Source organism: Hirundo rustica, chromosome 1 (assembly GCF_015227805.2).
Source record: "Hirundo rustica isolate bHirRus1 chromosome 1, bHirRus1.pri.v3, whole genome shotgun sequence".
Lineage (NCBI taxonomy): Eukaryota > Metazoa > Chordata > Aves > Passeriformes > Hirundinidae > Hirundo > Hirundo rustica.
In genome coordinates this window covers 123,451,980-123,473,958 of record NC_053450.1, presented here as the reverse complement: position 1 = coordinate 123,473,958, position 21,979 = coordinate 123,451,980, and the positions used below count along the sequence as shown (strand labels likewise).

Below are 21,979 nucleotides of genomic sequence, written 5' to 3'. Positions count from 1 at the left end.
CTTTTTAAGTTTACAACATTACCATCAACCTGAGTTTCAGAATAAAATAAGTTTATGTGATGTCATTCAGTATTGTATCAGTATGCAATAGCAGTAAGCATCAGTGAGCATGCTTGTTTTTAAATTAATCAATGAAGCTTAGTTGGCTTATTCCTACATAAAGCTGTCTGAGCTTAAGTCATATATTTAGACTTGTATATATACACACACATATATATATCCAATTAATAAACACAGCACCTTTAAAAGCACAAGTAAACTGAATTTAATGACGGGCAATTATATTGGCATTTTGTGAACCAATTCCACGTTTATCTCTTCAGAAATTGGCCTCACTCAACTAATTGCTCCAGAACTCATATACCTAAGTGACACGAGCATGAGGAAAGAAGAAGTAGGGATTGCCAAGAAGCAGACAAGAAAGAACTTGTGTAGCTCCAGTTTTCATAGTTTCACTTTGGATCAGCACAGTTAAGCTTTAGAATCCAAGAGTTCTGCATAAACGTGTGTAGATACTTACATCTGTCTCTCAACAACAGTAATAAAAATATGTGAAAACCAATCAGGTGTTGCTAACAGCAAATAAAATGCAACTCTAAGTTCACTTGATGTATATTTCTCAAAATAACCGAAGTGCTGGAATAATATCAACTAACACCAAGCTAAGACTGGTACAAATTGGCAGACTTCCATTTAGCTTGAGCACAGCTAAGGTGATTAACTGCAGCTTAAAAACTATCCCCTTCTATTTTTCACATGAAAATAAGTAGGGCTTCTCTGCAGTGCAAATCTGGATTAATAGTCTGAATTAAAGTCTTTCCTGCCAAAGAAGAAATGTCTAGTTTCCTGACAGTAAGCATAGATTTTAGATATGCTGATCACATAGATTTCTTTGGCTTGGGTTTTTTGGGGTTTTTTTGAGGACACCGGCATAAATATACCACGGACTTTGCAACGTTCCACTTCTGCCCTTGATATTCTTCCCCTTCTATCCCTGCTGTCTTTTGGGAGAAAATAACGAAATGGCCACAGGAGATTTGCCATTCCCTTGCAGCCACTGCCTCAGGAGAGCAGGCTGTCAGAGCCACGGAGCTGCTGGCACACGCAACGCGTGCAGACAACTCTCTGCGGAACGGCCTTGTTACCGCGGGGTGAGTTATTGTTCCTTCAGCTGCCCGCTCACACACATCCCCTCCCTCTCAACCACCAGCAAAAAGCTGTTCAGACACATGTCTGTGTTTGCTAAAACTCATACCCAGTTACAGGATAAAGATGAACTGCGGATGTCAGGGAACAAACCTACTCAGGTCATAAAGTAATTACACCAGGGAAAAGAAAGCCTTAGATAGAAGGAGAATGAGGGCATTGCTGCTTTGGAGTCTTTCTGGAGCTGTCAGAAATAGTTACCACATTTCAACTGTAGTAACACAGAACAATTTATTTTTTTATTTTTTTTTTGATTCTCAAAAGCAACCAGTGATTCTGCATTGGAGAAGAAGAGCTGCTTTGGGTGAAGGTCAGCCAGTCAATGTACAGACAGCTGAAGGCACAGAGGCTGTGTTCAGGCACAGAACACACAACATCTTCCATGAAATTGCAAAGAGGCCATTCATGGGGTTCGACTGCACATTTGTCAGGTCATTTGTGAAACTAATTCACAGACTTTACCAAAAGAGAAATACACTGCTGACTAGACCCATCCAGACCCCATAGCCACTCACAGCACAACCCTTGGATTGATCTGAATAATGCTTCTGCCTCAGTTAAAAATATAAATAGTGGACCCAGTTGATGGCTTCTTGTATAATTCCTATATACTCCTTAGTTAAGTAGTCAGCTTCATTCAGGTAAAAGGGGAGATGGTTTACGAGCTAAAGGATATACAGCAAAATGCTAAAGAGGAAAAAATACCTAGCTGAGTACTCTTCTGTGACTAATATTCACCAGCACATATCAGACAAATACTGATATATGTCCCAAAAATTATGAGGATTCTAACTCAACATACAGTTTTGAAATTCACTGTGAAATTTACTGGATTAAAACAGCGAAAAACTACTATAAAATTTAACAGCATCATAAAGGAAACTGCTTGGGGATAAATCGATAAATAATAAATTTTCCTCTTGACATTTTAGAACATAACTTAAGTGCCACCACAAACTTCCAGCATGCTCTTTATTGAATGAACACAGATTAGACTAATTTCATTCCTCATGAAAGCTCATTATTTATAAATAAAAACCATTACCTTTCTACCTGGAGTAGAATCACAGAAACCAGGGGCAGAGTCCGTAGTAGTAGACACAGGGAAGAAAATATTATTGGTGTCATGAGGAAACATGGAGATTTCATTCTGACGGTACATTCTGTGATGGCGAAGTTTTGCTACCCATTCATCAAACAGCTCCTGAGACTTCACCTGCACAAAATTTCAGGGTTGATGACATTCACATTCAAAATAGCTAACAAAGAAATGATGGTATTCTGCGCTCATTAGGCAGCTAGCTTGGCTAACCTTTACTGGCAAAGCATCAGGAAAGTTGTTCTAAGGATGGTCCTACCAAAACGCACACTGTAGGAGCTTAGTTATGACAGAAAGTTAATCACAAGATAAAGTCACAAAAAAAAGAAACTACAGTAATTATGCCTTCCAATGCAGAACACAATACTAGAGCAACTTAGATTAAAAAACCCTTAAAATTTGAATAAACCCCCTCACGTTTAATTTATCATTTCTAGTTAAAGCTAGGTCAGTGTTTAACTAATTACAAATACAAGTTTGATTTTGGTGATATATTTTGAAACAATTTATTCCACACGTATAAATCCCCATACCTGACTGTGGAAAATACTTCCTAGAGATAAGACAAGGATGAAGAAACAACTACTGAAAATAAAATAAGTGAAAAAAGCATTGCCAAACATGAGGCATCTTCAAGGTTTCTGTTCAAAACAGGGTTACGGATTCTGGGCCCTGAAACAGTACAATAAGACCTCTCAAGTTATTAAGTGTAAACTAATCTGATGAGACTAAGACGTTATCAGTGTAGCTAACAGACCTCTTGCTGTCAAAAAATAAAGCGCTCCACCCAACACAGCTTATGTCTTTAGTTTGACAGCAAGGTTATAACAATCTTGAAGACCTACCTTCAGGTGGTATATCTGCTCCTCTGTATCCAAATCTATACATTTTGTTGATTTCTTTACAGACATGACAGAAAGTCCAACATCAATACAGCCATGAAGTTTTCCTCTCTCTATCTGCAAAAAAGTAAAAAGTAAAAACACAATCACTCCAGATGAAAGCAAAAGGATAAATATTGCCTTCTGAAATCAGCATTTCTTCCCCTCTCAACCTACTGTTCAGAACTGCTGAAAACTCTATTTCTCATTGCCAACAGTAGGGAATTATGGTTATTTTGCATAAAAGAGTGGTGTTACTTTATAATGGCCTTAAAGGGCTTCAGATCACTTACATCAGCTCGGCATTTAGAATACTTCAAAATCCCTCTGTCCAAAAAGAAGTATCTCTGTAAACAGAAATGCAGAGAATTAAAAACAAACAAAACACACCAAAAACCACAAACAGAAAAATAGCACAAACTCATCCTCCCCCCTTTCATTACTTTGGAGAATTCTTTCTCTGCTTTTATGTAACCTTTTTGTCACAAAACCATGCCAAATAAATCCCACTCAAGCTTTCAGATACACAGTCCTTTCCTACCTTGTGCCAGCCTTTCAGAGGCCATTTCCTCTTTTTCAGCAAGCAGCCCTCCTGCTTCTGTGGCTCCTGGGTACAATTCATTGCTCCCCGGAGTCCTTCTACAATTTCCCAGCTGTCCTGCTTAAACAGAAAATCCAAATGTAGATCTTATTTCTTCCAAAGAACTGAATTGTTAAGAGAGATTCAAGAAGAAGAAGAAGGCTATAAGAAAAAAAGACAAAACCCAATTGATGTTGAAATATAACCAAGGATCCATCTTTACACTTTGTTATGTATCATCGAAGAGATAAGGTTCTTTTCAATTTTGATAGAAACAATACCAACTTTTATGGTAATTTATGGTTTTTATTTTAAACAAAACATAATTTTCATAACACCATCCTTCACTGGCTTGCCAGAATTTTATATGTATCTTTTCCTGCACATACACACACACAGCGCATAACCACAGCACAGTCACAATTTAGCAAAAAACTTTTTGTCATCAAAGACAGAAATAGCCTGCGTTAAAGGATAGCTTTTGTAGGTTATGAAGCAAAAAAATAAGACACTAAAAATGAAGACCTTTTTCCTATAAAACTCCTTTGTCCATACTCAGTAACCCAAGGTTTTGTGTTTGGTACAAATTGCAGCTTCCCTAAAGTAAAAATAATAAAATAAATTAAATAAAACTACACTAAAAAACAGATTTAAAAGCCAGGGAAGTAACTTAAGTACTATGAGGAATATGACAAATGGAAACTACAAGAAAAACAGAAGTTGCCCTTCGTCAGATAAAACTAATTAAAAGCAAACTTCTCTTTTTTGCCACCAGGAACTCTTAAATGAGAGACCCTACAGCAACAAAACAGAGAAGAGTCTAAAACTCGTATTTTTTATCATTTTTAGTTATGGAACAACTACAAATGACAATGAAACATGACTTTCTAGACTTCTGATCAGAGATCTCATGAATTATTAATTGCCAGGATTTGGCACATGTAGAATTACAAATAACTGACAGGAAATGGTATGTGCTAGTACCATCCCCTTATATTTGAAAAAGATAAAGACTTTAATACATAGACTATAATAACAAAAAAGGACTAGTATGAAGCACATTAGGGAAAAGAGAACTATTCTAGGTAGGTAAGTACTCTTGGTGCCCCCTGTAAGATACATAGCAAAGTAGTCCCAAAAAGAACTTGACTGTCTCAAAAACAAAAAACAAAACAAAACAAAACAACAAACAAGCAAACAAAAAAAACCAACCAAACAAAAAAGCCTTAAAAAGAAAAATGTAACAAAATTAAACAAAAAATCAGCAGCTATGCTAGCTGTCTTCATTTATCCATCTCCAGAATCCTTAAAACTCACCTCTCTAAATCCAGAAAAAAATTATACCGGGTAATATGCTCATTACTTGTGTAATAAGGCATTACAAGCAAACCGTCTTTGAACAGGCACCTATGAATTCCACCACACTATTGGTGGCACCATTATTTCTCTTTTATTTTCCTTGTGGCTCATTTAATAGAACAAACCAGTTCTATTAAAAAGCTGCTCTGCTTTCCTGTTTTGAGTTTAGTCTCCCAACACTCACCACAAATAGGTCACAAGCTGTGGAAATGTGGGGCTGAGCAGCTCCTGTCAATCAACACCCTACAGACCATCCAATGACATTGTACCACCTCAACACAAGTCAAAAGTGCAGTCGTTCTTACCAAAATGTTCGAGGGAACACATTTTGTCATATAATTCTAATCAAGAACTGACAGGAACAGCTGTGAGATTAAGAAAAACGTTGTGTTTATGGTTTTGTTTCTTTCTTCTCAAAAGCCAGAAGCAACTTAGAAGCTGCTTTGCCTAAATAACCAAGCAAGCTATTTCCCTTGTCTTGCCAAAATACATTAAACTGCAGTAGCCAAGCACGTAACTTTTCCACTGAGAATTAATCTGGTAGTAGTGAACAGTAGATCCTTTTACAATATTCTGGTCTTGTACCTAATGAAAGAACTTTCTCCAGCTGTGGAATCAAGTTTTCACTGAGTCTGGTCAAGCATAAACACAGTGTATCATGGAAAGAGTGGTCTGACTGCAGAAGACAAGCAGAAATTTGATCTCAGTCAAGGAAGATTACCAGTGTCATAGATTATCTCAGGTTGGAATGGACTTTACAAAATCATCTAGTTTCAACCCCTCTGCCATGGGCAGGGACACCTCCCACTAGACCAGGTTGTTCAGAGCCCCATTCAACCTGGCACTGAACACTTCCAGGGCTGGGGCATCCACACATCCTCCGAGCAACCTGCTTCAGTGGTCTCACAACTTTCATAGTAAAAAATTTCCTAACAGCTGATCTAAATCTTCCTTCTTTCAGTTTAAGACCATTCCCTCCATGTCTTATCACTATCTAAAAAATCATTCTCTTTTTTTTTATATGTTCTCTTTTTTTTTAATATGCTCCATTAAGCAGTCAAAAAGGCTGCAGTGAGTCACCACAGAGCCTCATCTTTCTGTAAGGATCAGCTTAGAAAGAAAGAAAGGGACTCCTGAAATGAGACAGACCCATGATACAGGGTGCATGAGGTAAAGAGAAAGGAATCAGCTAAGAAATACTCTGCCAATTACACCCACATGGAATAAACATAGTGTTAATAGTTTTGATCAAAATTTTTAATATGGAATACAATATTCCCTGCATTACAACTCCAATTTGCCTGGACCTCTCCTGCAGCACAGACACAAGGTGTCTCTCACATTCTTGCAGGAAAGTCATATTTACCACAGTTCCTCAGGGGAGCAAGGTGGCCTATAATGTGCCTTCTCAAATAAAAGTGTGAAAATGGGAAGAAAAGCTGAAGTGGGAGCACTGCTTCCCATCAAGCAGGCTTGACAGCCTGCCAAATCTCAGGTAGAGGTAAGTCTGCTACTCATCTCTCTACCCTGGGAACATCACAGTTCCACTGTCAGCTGTATATAAAGGCAGCTTAGTTGAATTAGAAATGCATCCTCTTAAAAGCTCACAGAATTAACAGTTTGGGGATCTGCTGGACACATGCAAGGTGCCATGATGCATTAACAGAATGCGGCCCTCTTCCATATACAATGTTCCAGAAGAATCCAACCTTTCCCATCTGAACAAACTCCCATGTTTTAAAAACGCTGCTGCTGTGACTGGTTTTGGATCCATTCGCTCGACACAGATGCTCCAGATCTTGACCAGGTTGTTTTGTTTTGCGAGAGATTTGACACCTCAGTGAATGAGGAAAAAGCATCAGCTGGCTATTCCTGGGAGCAGCTGCAGAAGTGAAAGAAAACTGCTTACTCTCTAAAATGAAGGCAAATGAATCAGGCTGGACGATTATCATCTCTACTCATCCCACTGAAATAGCAGAGGAGCAAACTGGAGACAAAGGATTTCCTGAAAGCATTCAGATTATACTCCCTTTTGCTAATTCTTACCCCACAATAGGGAACTGAAAGAGAAAGCCCAAAACATGGCACTAACTTGAAAAAAAAATGACACCCCACTCCCGAAAAAGACCCCAAAACTCCCAGATGAATGGCATTACAATTCTAGCAGAAGTGTGATGTCTAGATTGGTTGTGTTTTAAGATTATGACCCTACAAAAGATTTTGCATCATTATGAGCCAAAATCTACACAAAATGATCAACACTGCCTTTGCTGCCCAGGAAGAAATTTCACTTGAGGCTAACGGAAGAACAAAATCTTCGCTTTTCTCAGGTCCGGAGGTGCTCATTTCAGATCGGCACTGAAATTCTGACACTCCTTGTCCTATACTTGGTCCGGGGGAGGGGGAAACCCATAGACTTTGGTCTTCAGAGGTAAGTCAATGATTAGGTAAATGTAATAATTTTCTTTGTTTGGTAAAATAAAAACCTTTTCATTTTCTGCAATATACTGCACCATACAGATCCTTAAGGCAAATTGTTCCAGGGGAAAGTATGAAGTAATGATTCTGAATGGCTCTCAGACTGATGCTTGAACTTGCAGCTCCCTGAACGAAGCAGGTGACAGTGCCACACTTTCTTTCACTGCAAAATGCAGTCAGTTGTACCAAATATTTTGAAGTGCCAAAAATAGAAACCTACTTTGTGGAGGATAAGGGTTGGCATCAGCTGCAACTAAGGCGTTTGTTACGGCTCATAAAATTGGCAGAAATGATTTAATTTTCTTTTATGGAACATGAGGGGTTTTTAAACAGTCCTCCTGTCACAAAGCTTTTCCCCGGTGGACCTATTAAAAAAGGTAGTTAACATATTAGATTTAAAAATAACTAGCACAACATACCTTGTTTTGATCACAGGTCAATTTAAATTTAAGGAAGGTCAAAACTGGTTTTCTTTCCTCACAAAACTGAATTTGAGTTGTGTCTCTGTGGAAGAGATCCCTTTCCATAACTGAAGGAGAGGGGAAGAGAAAAGCAAAGAGGTAGGAAGTGGCAGTAGCCTCCAACTTTTCATGGGGCTTCAAAGTGAAGGTGAATTTAGTGGAAGAGGATTAAGTGTTAACTTGTTCAGTTCACACAGCAAATGTACTACATTGGGCAAGAAATGGGCACCAAATGTAGCAAAGGAAAAGTGGATCCCTCAAAGTCCTGCAGCCCTGCTTAAGTCAACTCCCTTTTAGCACAGTGGCTCATTTTATGCATCACAGGAGCCATGCTCCACACAAACAGCCATCCAGCATGTAACTAAACTTCAGCAGAAACAACTGGCACTACTGTGTTTCCATATCTCAACCTCTGGTCCCTTATTTGGTGCTGGCATACACCAGCAATAAAGTCTGCATATAGGAAATCAAGAGAGACTCAGAATCCAGACCCTGCTATTTTTTTGGCAAACGTTACCCTGCTCCAACTCTTCTTCCCCCTACAATTTTCAGATCCTCTTTCTACTTAATCAGATTCAAGTACTACTGCATCAGAGCAGCAGCACAGAGAAAAGCACCTGTCAGGAAGATCTCTCACTAACCCAAAAGCCACAAGCACGAGAGATGCAAATGTTTGAAGGTGGAATAAGAGGCCCTCCATGAAGCTGGAATATGAAGAAAAGAATATCGAAATCATAGCATGTCACTCCCTAACCTGCACAGCACCTGCAAAATCATTTCAACTTTCAGGATACTATTAATAAAAAAGTATCAGTGACAGTGTTACATTCGACTCTTCTACCAGGATTTAGAAACAAACCCAAACGAACAAACAAAAGCTCCTGAAGGTTATTGTACATGGGGTCCTTTTTTGATTAGGGGATTTTTAACAGATTTCTACAACTTTAGATGATCTGTTGTTTCCTTAGTGGAACACCTAAATTATCATCATTTAAACTAATATACAGATGGAAAGGGCAAATAAATGGCATAAGTAAGTTCCTTATATTGGCGGTATTACACACCAGTGGATTTGGTCATACTCATGTAAATCTTATTATTTAAATAATATATGATAACACTTGATAGACATGAACTGTTGAACAGACAATACCAAATCTTTTAAATTATGCTTTTCAAAGGTAATCTCATATGGAAGACATAAAAGATAACATTGCAGGAAAACAAAAAAGACATCCTGAGAGCAAGGATTTTATTGTTCAGCATACTATAAAAGCACAGCATTTTTCACAAGCACAGCACTTTAGAAGTCATAAGTTGTGCAGACATTTGTCTGCCTTGCCAACTGTGTGAGCAGGGCCAGCAGTCCTAGAAGAGCAGGTGCTGCTTCAAAACACAGCTGAGGACACCAACGCTGTTGGGGGATTGGGATGCTCAATTCCAATTAAAATCTTTGCCTGAGGCAGCTTCAAGAGCTCCACTAAGCCAGCACTTGTACAGATAAAAGTTTATGTTGAGCACTTTGCTCATGACTTCGCAAACATGGGTTGAGCACATTTAAGTTTAATTCTCAGTGCGGCTGCAGGTCAGCATTTCTTGCCCACAAACAAAGCTGTCTTCAGCAGCCTCACCTGCCAGGTGCAAACACTTGTAGACATGTCTTTTGAAACTGAGAGGTTTAAAGATTAGCATAATCTCTGCAGAAAACAAAGCAACCTTTACATTTGGCACACAGATGCACTGTTACACAAATACTCATTTTGCTACCTATGGTTCTACAGCAACAACCAGCACACAGGGGCATTCAAAGGAGCCCCGTGTTAGAGTCATGAAAAATGAATTATCTTTCACACATGCATGCACACCTTTCCTTGGAAACTTGAAATAAACAGAGCAGTTCATTAAATATTCTACCACAAAAGTAGTGCCTGTAACAGAAAACAGTTGGTATTTCAGGATCAAACCGCTGAGGCCAAGATGCTACAGCAGCTCTATTTCGCTATCAAGACACCATACATACAGTAAGATAGAAATCACAGTTCACTATAAGCATTCCATCTTTACCCATGCCTGCTATTCAGTAATATGTGTTCACCACATTTGACTCAATATAAGATGCTGCACCAACAAAAATAAGAAAAAAGGAAAAAAAGAGAGAGTGAGGAAAGCAAAGAAGTGATGAAATAAAACAAGCAACAGGAACACAAGGTTTAAGAGATTTGCAGATACCCAAGGAAAAAAGTAACAGCCAATCTTAGCAATGCTTTCAGCTTGGTGAAAAAAGTACCTGTCGACTTCCCTGCTTGGAGGAGCAACTGCTAGTACTTCTTGAAGGAGACAACATTTTCTGGGATGCACCGAAGTTTTTTTCTTCACTCATGATCCAATACTATTTGTCTCACATAAGCTCACTTAGACCACCATTAAAATGTAATTTGGAAACTGTGTTGGAAGACTCCTCAGAGAAAAAGTGAACTCATCCTTTACCCAAATGCAGTCCAGTGGTATGACCTGTATCCCATGGAAACTCCTAAAAGGGAAAAAAAAAAAAAAATAAAAGCCAAGTTATCAGATGCTGTCTCTTGCTGCCATACTTTAGGATGAATCATAATACAGCCTTTGGTAACAAAAGTTGAGCATATTACTGTATTTTATAAGAAATAAATTGAACAATCACTTCAAGATAAACTTGCAAGTCTCAAACAGGAATGACATGGATTTGGGGTCCTAAAAGCATTTTAATTGTTGCTATTTGTTCAGAGGATGAAGTACAGTATCAAGCATCTTTTTACAGATTTAAATTAATTTTAAGAAATTAGTAAACACACACAGAGAAAATCATAAATATCTATATGAAATGGCCCAAATAGATCCAAAGTGAGAGGCAAACACCCAATAAAATGTCACCAAAAATGATGGTGTGATCAAATAAATGTGTCTTTTTCTCTGTTCCTTGATAATTTAAATAACTAAGCATGGCTTCATGTTGTAAGGAAAACAAAAACCTCTACATAAAAGAGTAATACCTAAAAGTAGTGAGCACAAAAACTTAGCTGCATAGAGCTGTGCAGGACCACTTTCACCTGGAATCAGAAAGCTCTATGTACTGTCACATCAGTTGTCTCAGCGAGTGACTGGAAGAATAATTAACAGTCTGTTTAATAACAGTGCTCCTTGCAGCACATGCAAATAAAAGTCATGCCAGGAACTCCCAGTAACGGAGTTCCAGCGTGAGTAAAAGTTGTCATGGTAACTGCATACTTTAAAAGCAAACAAGTAAATAAACAAACAAAAAACCCCACAAAAAACAAAAAAACCCCACACATGCACAGCACCCCCCCCCAAAAAAAAAAAAAAGAAAAAAAAAAAGAAAAAAAGAAAAAAAGGACATTACAAAAGGGTGATGCTTTCCAAAACTTGAGGAGGCTGTATAAATTGTGTATCACTTCAAATTTTATTGCCTTGGGCAAAGAATTCACAAGTAGGAAGAGTCCAAGAACAACCACTGAGAAAGGTAAGGAAGTCTCCACAGAAGGAAGAGAGATTTTATTGCCGAAACAGGGAGGCACTGCTTCACAATTCCCTTGTTTGCACAGTCACAACAGTCCTGAGCTGGGATCACTGATTATTGAAGTTTGCCGTTAATTTTTTCCTTGAAGAGGCTTACATTCTATTCTGAGAGAAGCAATAATTTCAGATCCCTAGTAAAACATTTTGTGCATTTTAAGGATTAATTTTCCTTAAAAACAAAACAAAACAAAAAAAAATACATCAAAAGCCACAGACAAGAAAAACCACCCAGAACACAAAATTGAAACCAGGTGCTATATTTAAGGTTAAGACAACACTCTGCAGTAGAAAACCTCTCTCCCTGCAGCTGTAATCTGAAGCATCCAGCTTCTGCACAGAAACCTTTTCCAATCTACAGTGCTTTCTGGCAATATAGTTTGCTGTAACATTTCAATCAACATGCCCTCTTTTCACCAGAAACAATACCTCTCCTTATGGCATTTACTTTACCTAGTTAGAAATACTTGGTTACCTCCAGAACAAATCTGTGATACAGCCCAGCCTCCACGAGTGAGCTGAGAAATGAACTCTCCTGGAGTTCTTCCAGGAGTGAAGGTGAGTCAGCTTGGTAAATTGGTAAATATTCCAGGAATCATCAAAGTGCTACAAAGACAACACAATGAAAGCCAAACCCACCCCCCCCCCCCCCCCCGCCCCCAAAACAAAACAAAACAAAACAAAAACAAAAAACCCAAAAACAATAACAACAAAAAAAAACCACCAAAAAACAAACAAACAAACAAAAAACACACAAAAACCCCCAAACCAACCAACCAACCAAACCAAAAACAAACAAACAAACAAAAAATAGAACAGCAATTGGACAGCAAGTTCTATGTGATTTGGGCCCAACACATGGACTTTAGACTGAAGCTATGACTGGGATTGGGATTAGGAGTAGTGCATTTTGGAGAAGGTATGGTCACTTTCTACCTGGAAAATAAATTTCTGTGGCATTTCGTTGAGAACTAGTACTTTTCACAGGTTTAGATTTATTTTACTTTTTTTTCTTAAGCCGATTTGAAACATCTCAGGTTTTTAACTATGGATTAATGTAAGTATATAAATTTCTTTTAAAACCCACAAATTTCTTCCTTACTTGCAAACTTCATTTAGCAAAATAGTTTAATAGTAATAACTGCATTAACAAGCAGAGGTCAAACACTCTCAATAGGAACAGAAACACCTTTCCTGCAAATTCATTTTTCAGATACCCCCTTGAAACGAGGCAGCAAGTGCTTTGCTTCTGGAACACACTTTGCTCAGATAAATCCCTGTTCTCTTCACTGCTCTTGTTCAGAATGAGCACCTTCAGCTTTCACTGGTGACTACCTGGCATTTCGGCAGTGATTGGCAAAGATTGGAAGAGTTCATGGTAAGAAAAAGGCTCTAATTTGCAGCAAAATGCACTGAAAATTACTGCCATCAGTAACTTGTGAGTAAAGCTCCAGGACACACTAGATTTAAGATATTCAATGCCCTTTGCCTGTTTGAACATACAGCATAATCATTGTGATGTTCTGGAAGTGTAACGTAACTCAAGATAACCCTAAAGGTCTTCTGGACTTCAACACAGAGAGTAGTCAAATAATCATATGAATATTTCTGTCATCATGTTTCTGGTGTAAAGTCTAGATGAAGATAAGGTTTGGCTACACTAACGTTTTAAGACAGAGCAGAGGGGTACTTCCTCTGCAAATCTCCTTTAATAACTGCAGGACAGTCTTGGAACATGGAAACAGAATCCCTTTTGGATTAAATGTGCTGCAGGACTGCATCCAGTGCTCAGAGCATGGAGTCCACAACACCAGACTACAGTTAGTCCTGATGAGTCTTATGCAGGGGCTGATGTAAGATCTTCTAAGTGATGGACTACAAGGATCCAGTTTTACTGCACTGCTCCACTTGCTAAAATTGACGTCAGAGAGACACAGACGTATGCCACCTAAGAAAGCACTTAAGATCTCCTAGGGCAATGTCATTTGTCCTTTTGGAATCAAAAAGAGTGAGATGGGCACGTCTCCAGAATTCAAATCAGCTGAAGATGACTCACTACCTAACAAGAGGTGCCTGAACAAGGAGGAGTCAGGTGAGGTAAATCTGGCAGAGTGCACCTGAAGTATTCTGTCACTCCACTTCTAAAGTTGGGCTTTTGAATTTTCTTTTATTACTTCAAATAGATTACTGCATGGGCTGAACAAAAGGCTTTTCTTACCAGCCCTGAAGAATTCAGGAGTGAAAAATGTATCCTCTCTCCAAAGTGCTTTATTCTATTGGTGTTTCCTAGTTATTTAACTTATTACCTTGAGACTTCCAGATTTGAGCATGAAAAAGTGTATGTGAATAATGACCGTGGCCCTAACTCCTCTGTAAAAACCGCTGCGTATTCCAGCAACAACTTTGTGCTCCTTTCTTAAAATTCTCTTCAAGATTAGAAGAGAAGAAAGAAAACTGTGGCTGCCCTTCAAAATAATTCACTTTTTCTTCCAGGAAGGTGAGAAAACACTGGTCCTGCGTCTCAACTTGACCAGCTTTCAGCACTAGTGACTGGGTCTCTCTAGGGCAAATGTTATTTTGTATTACCTGTGGAAATTAAGGCCACCAGGTAAAAGAGCAATTACAACTTTAAAGCAAGCATAAAAAGCAGTGTTATACTAATAGCAAAGATTGCAACTAAAATTGATTTTTAGGGTCATCATAATCCAATTGCTTCAGATTCATTAAAATTTGCTCCTTTCCATGCCACAGGATGGCCTCAGAACTGTATTTGTTCCAACTTTTCTCTGGAGCACACAGGGCCACTTTCTTTGGTCTGCCCCAAAAAGACAACTCAAAGGTGTGAGGCTGAGGCAAATCCAAATAAATTTAGGACAGTAATAAGACAAGTGCTAACTATTGGCCTAATTCTTTTCTATAAAGTCAACAGCTGCAAAAGTAGGCCAAGAGTACCTCTGCAAATGACCTCACCAGGTGCATTTTGGAGAATTAAGAATACATGAGTATCAATTATTAGTTAGAGCTACTACACCATAAGATGATAAACAGCACTTATCGCTACTTATCATCTGCTACTAAGGGCCTTATCATTCCACATCAATTAAAGCTAATGTAAACATATGATAATATGTAAAACAGGCATACAATACTTTTTTTTAAAAAAAAACTAACATCCCAGGTTGTTCTCAAACCTTTATAACTGCACAAGTTCAAAGCTGCCTTGCAGCATCACTTCATCTCTCACAACTCTGAAAACAATAAGCTTACAGCAAAATCAAAGATTTTTTTTCACATCTCACAAAAGAAGTGAAATTCAGAAAAAATTATGTATAACTGCAGTAAAAAAAAAATAAAAATCAACATTATGCAATTATTTTTGCCACGGTTCTGGAGAAAAAATAAAGTCTTAACAGCTGCTTCAAAGCTGATTCAGCATTGAAGGAACACTAGAGACTTTGAGAAGCAAAACTGGAAGTATACATCTCATTCTGTAGTCAATTAAGGTTTTTTGGATAGAAGAATAGAAACAACATAAAGCCTGATGAGAGTCAGGTGGATACAGCAAGCATGGAACTGAGCAATCCAAATCGCTTGCAAGCAACGTTGAGTGACTCTCACAGAATTAAAAAAGACTTTGTGTTGAAACCTTTGCTCTGCAGCTATTACTAAATTACATTCACTCACGTCTGCCTGGATAAACAAAGCAACAGTCTTTTCCTAGTATTGCTTTCATGTCTCTCTCTGTTATAGTTCAATTTGCCAGCTTTAATCTATCCCGGTGTCTCATCCAGCTCAAAATAGGAAAGAATAGGCTATGGATACACCACGTACAACTACTGGAGGTGTCTTTCTAAGGCAGGAATTTGCTGTTCCTCAATTATTGTAAGATTCACACTACTGAAAGTCAAAGCACATAAATCCAGTTCTGTTACTAGCTATTCTCTTTACTAAAGAAAACTTGCATAAACAAAAGCAGTTTAAAACAACTCTTACTCATAGGTTATTAAACCTATCTTTGAAAGCAAAAGTTCAAACAGCTTAGGGAGACTAACAATAACAGGAAACATTTCAGAACTGCCTTCCATCAGATCTCTCACATCACAACTTCTCTTGAGTAGACATTTTCATCAGCCATGAAAAAAATACTACTCTGTATGAAGTAGTCTGTGATGCACAGAAACAGTTCCATCTAGCCAGTCTCCTTAAGGAGGCTTTTGTAGCAATTTAATCATGCTGTGTCAGTGACCCAAAAGAGGAAAACTTAGTTCAAAGAAAACTCTCCTAATTGTCTAATCAAGAGAGACAGACAGAGAGGGAAAGGGGAAAAGCTAGACAAACAACAACCGTACTGCATTTAACAAGATATTGCGTATCATGTATTATGTTCATCACTTGATCAAAGAAAATCCTGTATGTTCCAGAGCACAGAAAGCAAAAAATCCCCAAAACCAGAAAAAAACCCACAAAACAAAACCCCAGAAACAACGCAGTAGAATACATCCCAAGAAAGACATCAAAGAACACACTTTGATGCCAACTCTACTTGGACTTTCCTGAAGCAAAGCAAATATCTGCTGCTTCACTAAACCTTGGGACAGATAATTCACTCCTTACATTATGAAAATCTTATATAAATTTAAAACTAGGTCATTCGGCATCCTGAAATATGAGTACATATAAAAATACCACCTTTTCCACACATCTGCCACAGAAACCGACTATAATACTGCACATGACATGATTAATTTTAAATGCATCCTCTTGACAATGTTTCCATCCCCCCCAGGAAATCTGTGATAGATTGCATTTGTACCAAAAAAACCAAACTTACTGGGTTTATAAACTAGATAGACATGTTAAAAGTCTTGGTGACGGGCGATCACGGAAAATATACACCGTAATGGCAGTATTTTTACAGTAATTAGTCAGCTGTCATACTACCTTTTCCACCCAAATTTCAATCACAGTTGAGAATCATAACAGGTCTAACCTAGCTCACTGTCAGGCCTTAAACAATTAATATTCCTCTTGTCTCCTTGCCCTTTTCAGGAAGAGTCTTGCCCAGGCCTTGCCTGGCAGCTCAGGGCTCACCAGCGTGACGGAGGCGGCCGCAGAGCCCCCTCCAGCTCTTGGCATGGCTGAACAATAACCCAGAAGCTGGGGGGTCACGAGAAACAGTTTGTGACCCAGGAAAAGAGGGGTCCACGGTCTCCTGCCAAGAGGGTGGAGCACAAAACAGAGCTGTGATCAAAGCCTGGGCCGGGAGCAGGTACACCGCACACAGCCGCGCTAAGGAGACAGACAGTCCTGTCTCTGCTCAAACAACAAACCGGCTCAGCTACAGAAAACCTTACAAAAGATGATAAGGCAATAGAAGAGAGAGAGACAAGCTTATTATCATTTCCAGTAAGAAAAATAATAGGCACATGGTATCACTTTGTAGTCTGTACTGAAAACCTTGGAAAGGCCCATCTCTTCGTGATAACATCCCTGAGCGGGAAATATTTGGCAGGAGCTTTTGCTTGTCTTTCATTTTTCTGCTCTTACTACTTAAAGCTTTGCTTTGTTCACTAAAACAAAGATATTTCACTCTGCCCTGAGGCTTATTCCTTTTCGTAACTGCAGTCATTATTGCTAAAGTGTTGCTGAATAACACATTGTTTGTTGTCCCGGAATCAGTTTTGATAGACACAATGTTAGCTCAGAAAAATATGTCAGTCTATCAGCATGTAGTAGATCAAGGTCTTAAGACAGAACTGTCTGCACGTCAAGAAAAAACACGACTTTTCTGTCAAGTCATTGAAGGCATTGGTGTAACTTTAAATCAGACTGGCTCTTTCTGACCTGATGAACTGCATAGTGCTGTGAGATGCATGAATCTATCAAGGCAAACATAAAACAATGTATTTTATTAAACCACCTGACATAATTGGTTTAACTATGGAGAAAGAAACCCAAACCCAGCCACCTCTGGTTTCAAGTAGAACAACAAATAGAAATACTGGAAGAGTTTTGGTGGCCCAGAAATGATCCTCACTAAAGTCTGAAAGAAAATATCATGAAGGTGCTATGACCAGCAAACACAACACAGATTCTTTATCTCATGCAGGAGAGCTAGACATGTTCATTAAAGAGTGGCAGGATCCAACAAACCTGCTTTGTCCCCTTTGATCTGCTGTTTTACCTTTCACACTTTGGCGTCATCTACTTTCTAAAAAAACCCAACAAAACAACAAAAAACCCATGAAAATCAACAAACAAAAACCCACCAAACCAATGAAACAAAAATTTGGATTCCCCTCTTAGAAATCTGTTTTTCCATAATACATTGGAATTGCCTTTTGTCTTGCATATCACTAATTGCTAAAAGAAAAAAAGGTACAAAGGAAACAGCACTTCCCTTTGAGAATGTTTAGTACTTTTCCTTTGTAAGCAGGTCTATTACCTCAAAATTTAAATCTTATTAACTAACTGTGGTAACAAGGTTCAGTTCTTCCTAGGACGCATAGAAATTTATTCACGCATTTTATAAAGTGCAATGATGATAAGTAATAAAAATGTCACATTTCTTCTTAATCAATTTAATATATCTTTAGAGGTTTCTGTCTCTAAGTCCACTCCAGGACGTCTTTTTCAGTGTACTTTACAACATTAGTATTTATATATGTAGCACTACAGATTTCTTTTAGATATTATGTAGAACTTTTTTTTTTTTTTTTTTTTTTTTTTGGAAGGTCTTTCATATTAAGAGAGCTTGAAATCACAAAAGAGACATGTGGTGTTCTGAACAAGGGCAGGCAGTTAGCAGATCAGCTTAACTTTCTAATACTACCTTAGGTGAGAGGCCACTAATTTCTTAACACCATGTTTCTAAAAAACAATGTGCAAACAAATACCAACACTTTAGAAATGCATTGTAGGAAATAATAATACATAAAGTATCCTGAGAACAATCAGTACTACAAGTGCTAAGTAATTTTATTATTAATGCCAAAAGGTAGGAATTTGCTAATTCCAAGTTTTCAACTAGGAAAAAAACCAAAAAAACAAAAGCCAGCATGAAGGAAAAAAGTATACAAAGAACCATAGAAGCATCAAATGGCATAGGCATTTAGGCTCAGAAGGGATCTTAAAAATCATGCAGTTCCAACCCTCCTGCCATGGGCAGGGACATCTTCCACTAGACCAGTTTGCTCAGAGCTTCATCCAACCTGGCACTGAACGCTGCCGGGGTTGGAACACACAAAGTTTCTCAGGGCAACCTCTGCCAGTGCCTCAGCACCCTCACAGCAAAGAATTTCTCCTTAATATCTAATCTAAATATCTCACAGAAATGTGTTCATTTTACACACAAATTAAAATCGTTAAGGCTTTAGTGGGAGCTCCTCCAGGACAGACAGAAGGATGCCTGCAGCTTTCCTTTTGCCTGGAAAAATCCACATCCACGTACAGGACAGGAGGTGACAGGAACCAAAAGTCACAGATGCTGTGAACCACGCTTTTGGAAGATGCTTGGATTTATATCTGCTCTTATATCCATTCATATTTATGTTTGCAATGAACACCTTGACAATGGGGACCAGAAAAGTAGTTCCATGGATCAAGTTTTCTGCAACATTATCTTCATGGCATAGGGAAAAGATGAACTGAAAGATATAGAGAAACAGAGAGATGCGAGATGTGGGAATCCAGATTATAAATTTGAATGACTACATGCAAAGTTTTCTCTATTTCATAAGAAATGGGAAGGTATCAATCACAACAGCCAAGTCAGACAAAAAAAGATGCAGGCCAGAAGTGAGGGTTTCTGACTGGTTAACAGGGCAGCTCTTGAACAGGAAAGAACCATAAAAGGGATCTTCTCCTGACCTCAAATGATACAATCTCAACACCTCAAATTCTGAAATGCTGGAGGGGAAGACAAATGCAACTAAGGCTTACCACAGAGGCTCAACTTGGACAGAGCTGGAAAAGGAACTTTTGCCCTTGAAAAGGGAAGAAACTAAACACGAAGCTGCAGAAGTTGCAAACCTGTATTTGGGAAGATCAGACGGTCCATCTCAGAGTGAGTGACTTCATGTCACATCTTACCCTGCCTCTTCCTAGCTACAAGGGTACAAAATCTAAAAGCCAGTTCAGAGATTAGCCAAAAAAATAAAACTGTGAATAATGTAACTATTATAGACAGCCCAGAACATGGAAGACCCAAAGAGTTTTATTGCAGTAAGTTTGTTTATACAAGTCTACTACAATCTGACATCCCAATGTAAAAATATGGCCTGTCTCCAGCAACAGAGCTTAGAGTTAACACAAAGCTGCTGAGAACTTTTATGGGTCTCAGTAGCAGTTCAGTGTCCCCATTGACAGGTTAGAGCTCAAATTCATATTCATCTTCAAATCCGCCAAAGTAATTAAAGAAATTCTTGCTCCCAAGCAATTTGTTACTGTCCTTTCCTAGAGATCAATAGTTCTCCTGCCAAAAAATAAGTAATTTTTTAAAAAAGAAATCACAGGAGCATTCCTGATGCACTTCAGTAGAGCATGATTTTTGTCACAGCAAGTGAGATGTGGGATGGTCATCACCTACTGGTGGCCAAGAGAGTGGAAGCAGTATTATTTTCAATTGATCCAGACAGTTCTGAACAAGATATTCTGTCCCTAATTTTACATTTAGATTTACATTTGTGCAAACTAGAAGCTATCTATTTGAATTTAATTAAAAACAAATGAAATGCTCTGTGATTAAAAAAAGCTACACTCTCATTCTTAACTATTTTTAGAAGTTTAAAAGATGGAAGGTTTTAATTAGGATGCCTCAGCAATAAGAGAATGAATAACTTACACAGAACTTGATTTGAGCTCAATGAAAGCATGGTACAACTAAACTATCAGTATTTTTTATTTCTAAGTAGTATATAATTTTTTAGTTCAGCTCCAGTCTCTGTAAGCAGGCCATAGAGATGGCAGTCAACAACACGAAGAATTTTGTAATGTGTACGGTCCAATATTTTGGTTGCTTCATAGCATTCTTGAGGTTGATTATACTTGAACAGCAATTAACAAGCTGGATTTTAATTATAGGCTATAAAACAGCAATAAACAGAAATTTTCACAAGTGATGTAGATTCCCCTTAAACAGCTTAATATTAAAAGAGTTCCACCAGCATTTGCCTTCCCTCTCTCTACTCTCCTTCCAATCCTTCATCAGTTTTGTGTTAGTTTCTAAACTGCTGGCATATGGCACTGGCTTTGCTAGACCATCAGGACTTACAACACAAAAAAAAAAATCAAACCTGTGGTTAATTATGGATAGTGCATAAAGTGAATTATGACAATACTTAACAAGTCTTTTTTCATATAACTCTCTTGATGAATTTCTGAAAAGGAAAGTAGAAGAAAGTAATTTCTTAGAGGAAGACACTAAAAGGTTTGAGTTTTTTTAATAGAAATGTCTAATATGACTAAAATAACAACATATGAAGTTGCAGGAAACATAATACTGAAAGCTGTTTTCTTAACAGATGGCACTCATGCCTACTTCACCCGTGCTGACCTACATTTTTTTCCTTTAACTAATATTAATCTTTCATTGAATGCGTATTTTACAATTTTGCCACCAAGCAATACTTTTAGCATTAAAGGTTTGAGAAGGTTTATCAAGAATATATTTCTAACATTATAAAATACAGAATGCATAAAGGAGTTCAGGACATAGTTCAGAACATAAAAGTACACTTCTGACATAAAACTGTCTTCTCAAAGGCTGTTCAATATTGAAACTCTATGTACAAAGTTGTCATCCAGCCTTGATCAGAAAACAATATTCACAAACATTAAAGTATTGTCATAACTCATACTGTCTTGTAAAAAAAAAAAAAAAAAATGCCTGTGCAATACAGGCAATTAAAACAGAACCATTGAACAGATTTTCATAATTTTTTTCTGTGCGTTTAATTGTGAAAAGGTAGAAAAATTAAATGTATGTAGAAAATGAGGAGCTGGAGGAGAAATGTGAAAAAAAATTATTGTGAATGGTAATTTAAGTAAAAAAAAACCCCTAAGATTTCCATTAAAAAATGCACTCAATTATTTCTCTTAACATGTTATACTGTTTTTGAGATCACATCCTCTTTCATTATGTCAAAGAACCCAAAAATCTTTAGTGTTGTTACACCAAAATCACAAGGATTTACATCGAACGTCCCATTAAAAATAAATCTGGGAATGACCAATGGCAGTTGGAAGGATGGCATTTGGAGAAGTTACATTATCAGCATTTGAAGCTTGACAGTCTTCTCTTCTGCACTCAAAAAATAAGAAAATCAGTCCACTGAATGTTCTAGTTGCA

The 21,979-nt window shown here is 37.9% G+C and overlaps 1 protein-coding gene across 4 annotated transcripts in view; it reads right to left on the bottom strand.

The window, feature by feature from the left end:
- Positions 1-21,979, bottom strand: part of OSBPL3 (oxysterol binding protein like 3) — an 81,232-nt gene that overhangs the window by 31,001 nt on the left and 28,252 nt on the right. For all 4 annotated transcript variants that reach the window (XM_040075895.2, XM_040075906.2, XM_058422624.1 and 1 more), the window contains 5 exons: positions 10,352-10,594; positions 3,728-3,844; positions 3,480-3,533; positions 3,151-3,264; positions 2,252-2,422 (listed from right to left, as the gene is read on the bottom strand). In XM_040075895.2, coding sequence (XP_039931829.1) covers positions 2,252-2,422; positions 3,151-3,264; positions 3,480-3,533; positions 3,728-3,844; positions 10,352-10,444 — 549 coding nt within the window. In that variant the 5' untranslated portion in view covers positions 10,445-10,594. The remainder of the gene's footprint in view (positions 1-2,251; positions 2,423-3,150; positions 3,265-3,479; positions 3,534-3,727; positions 3,845-10,351; positions 10,595-21,979) is intronic.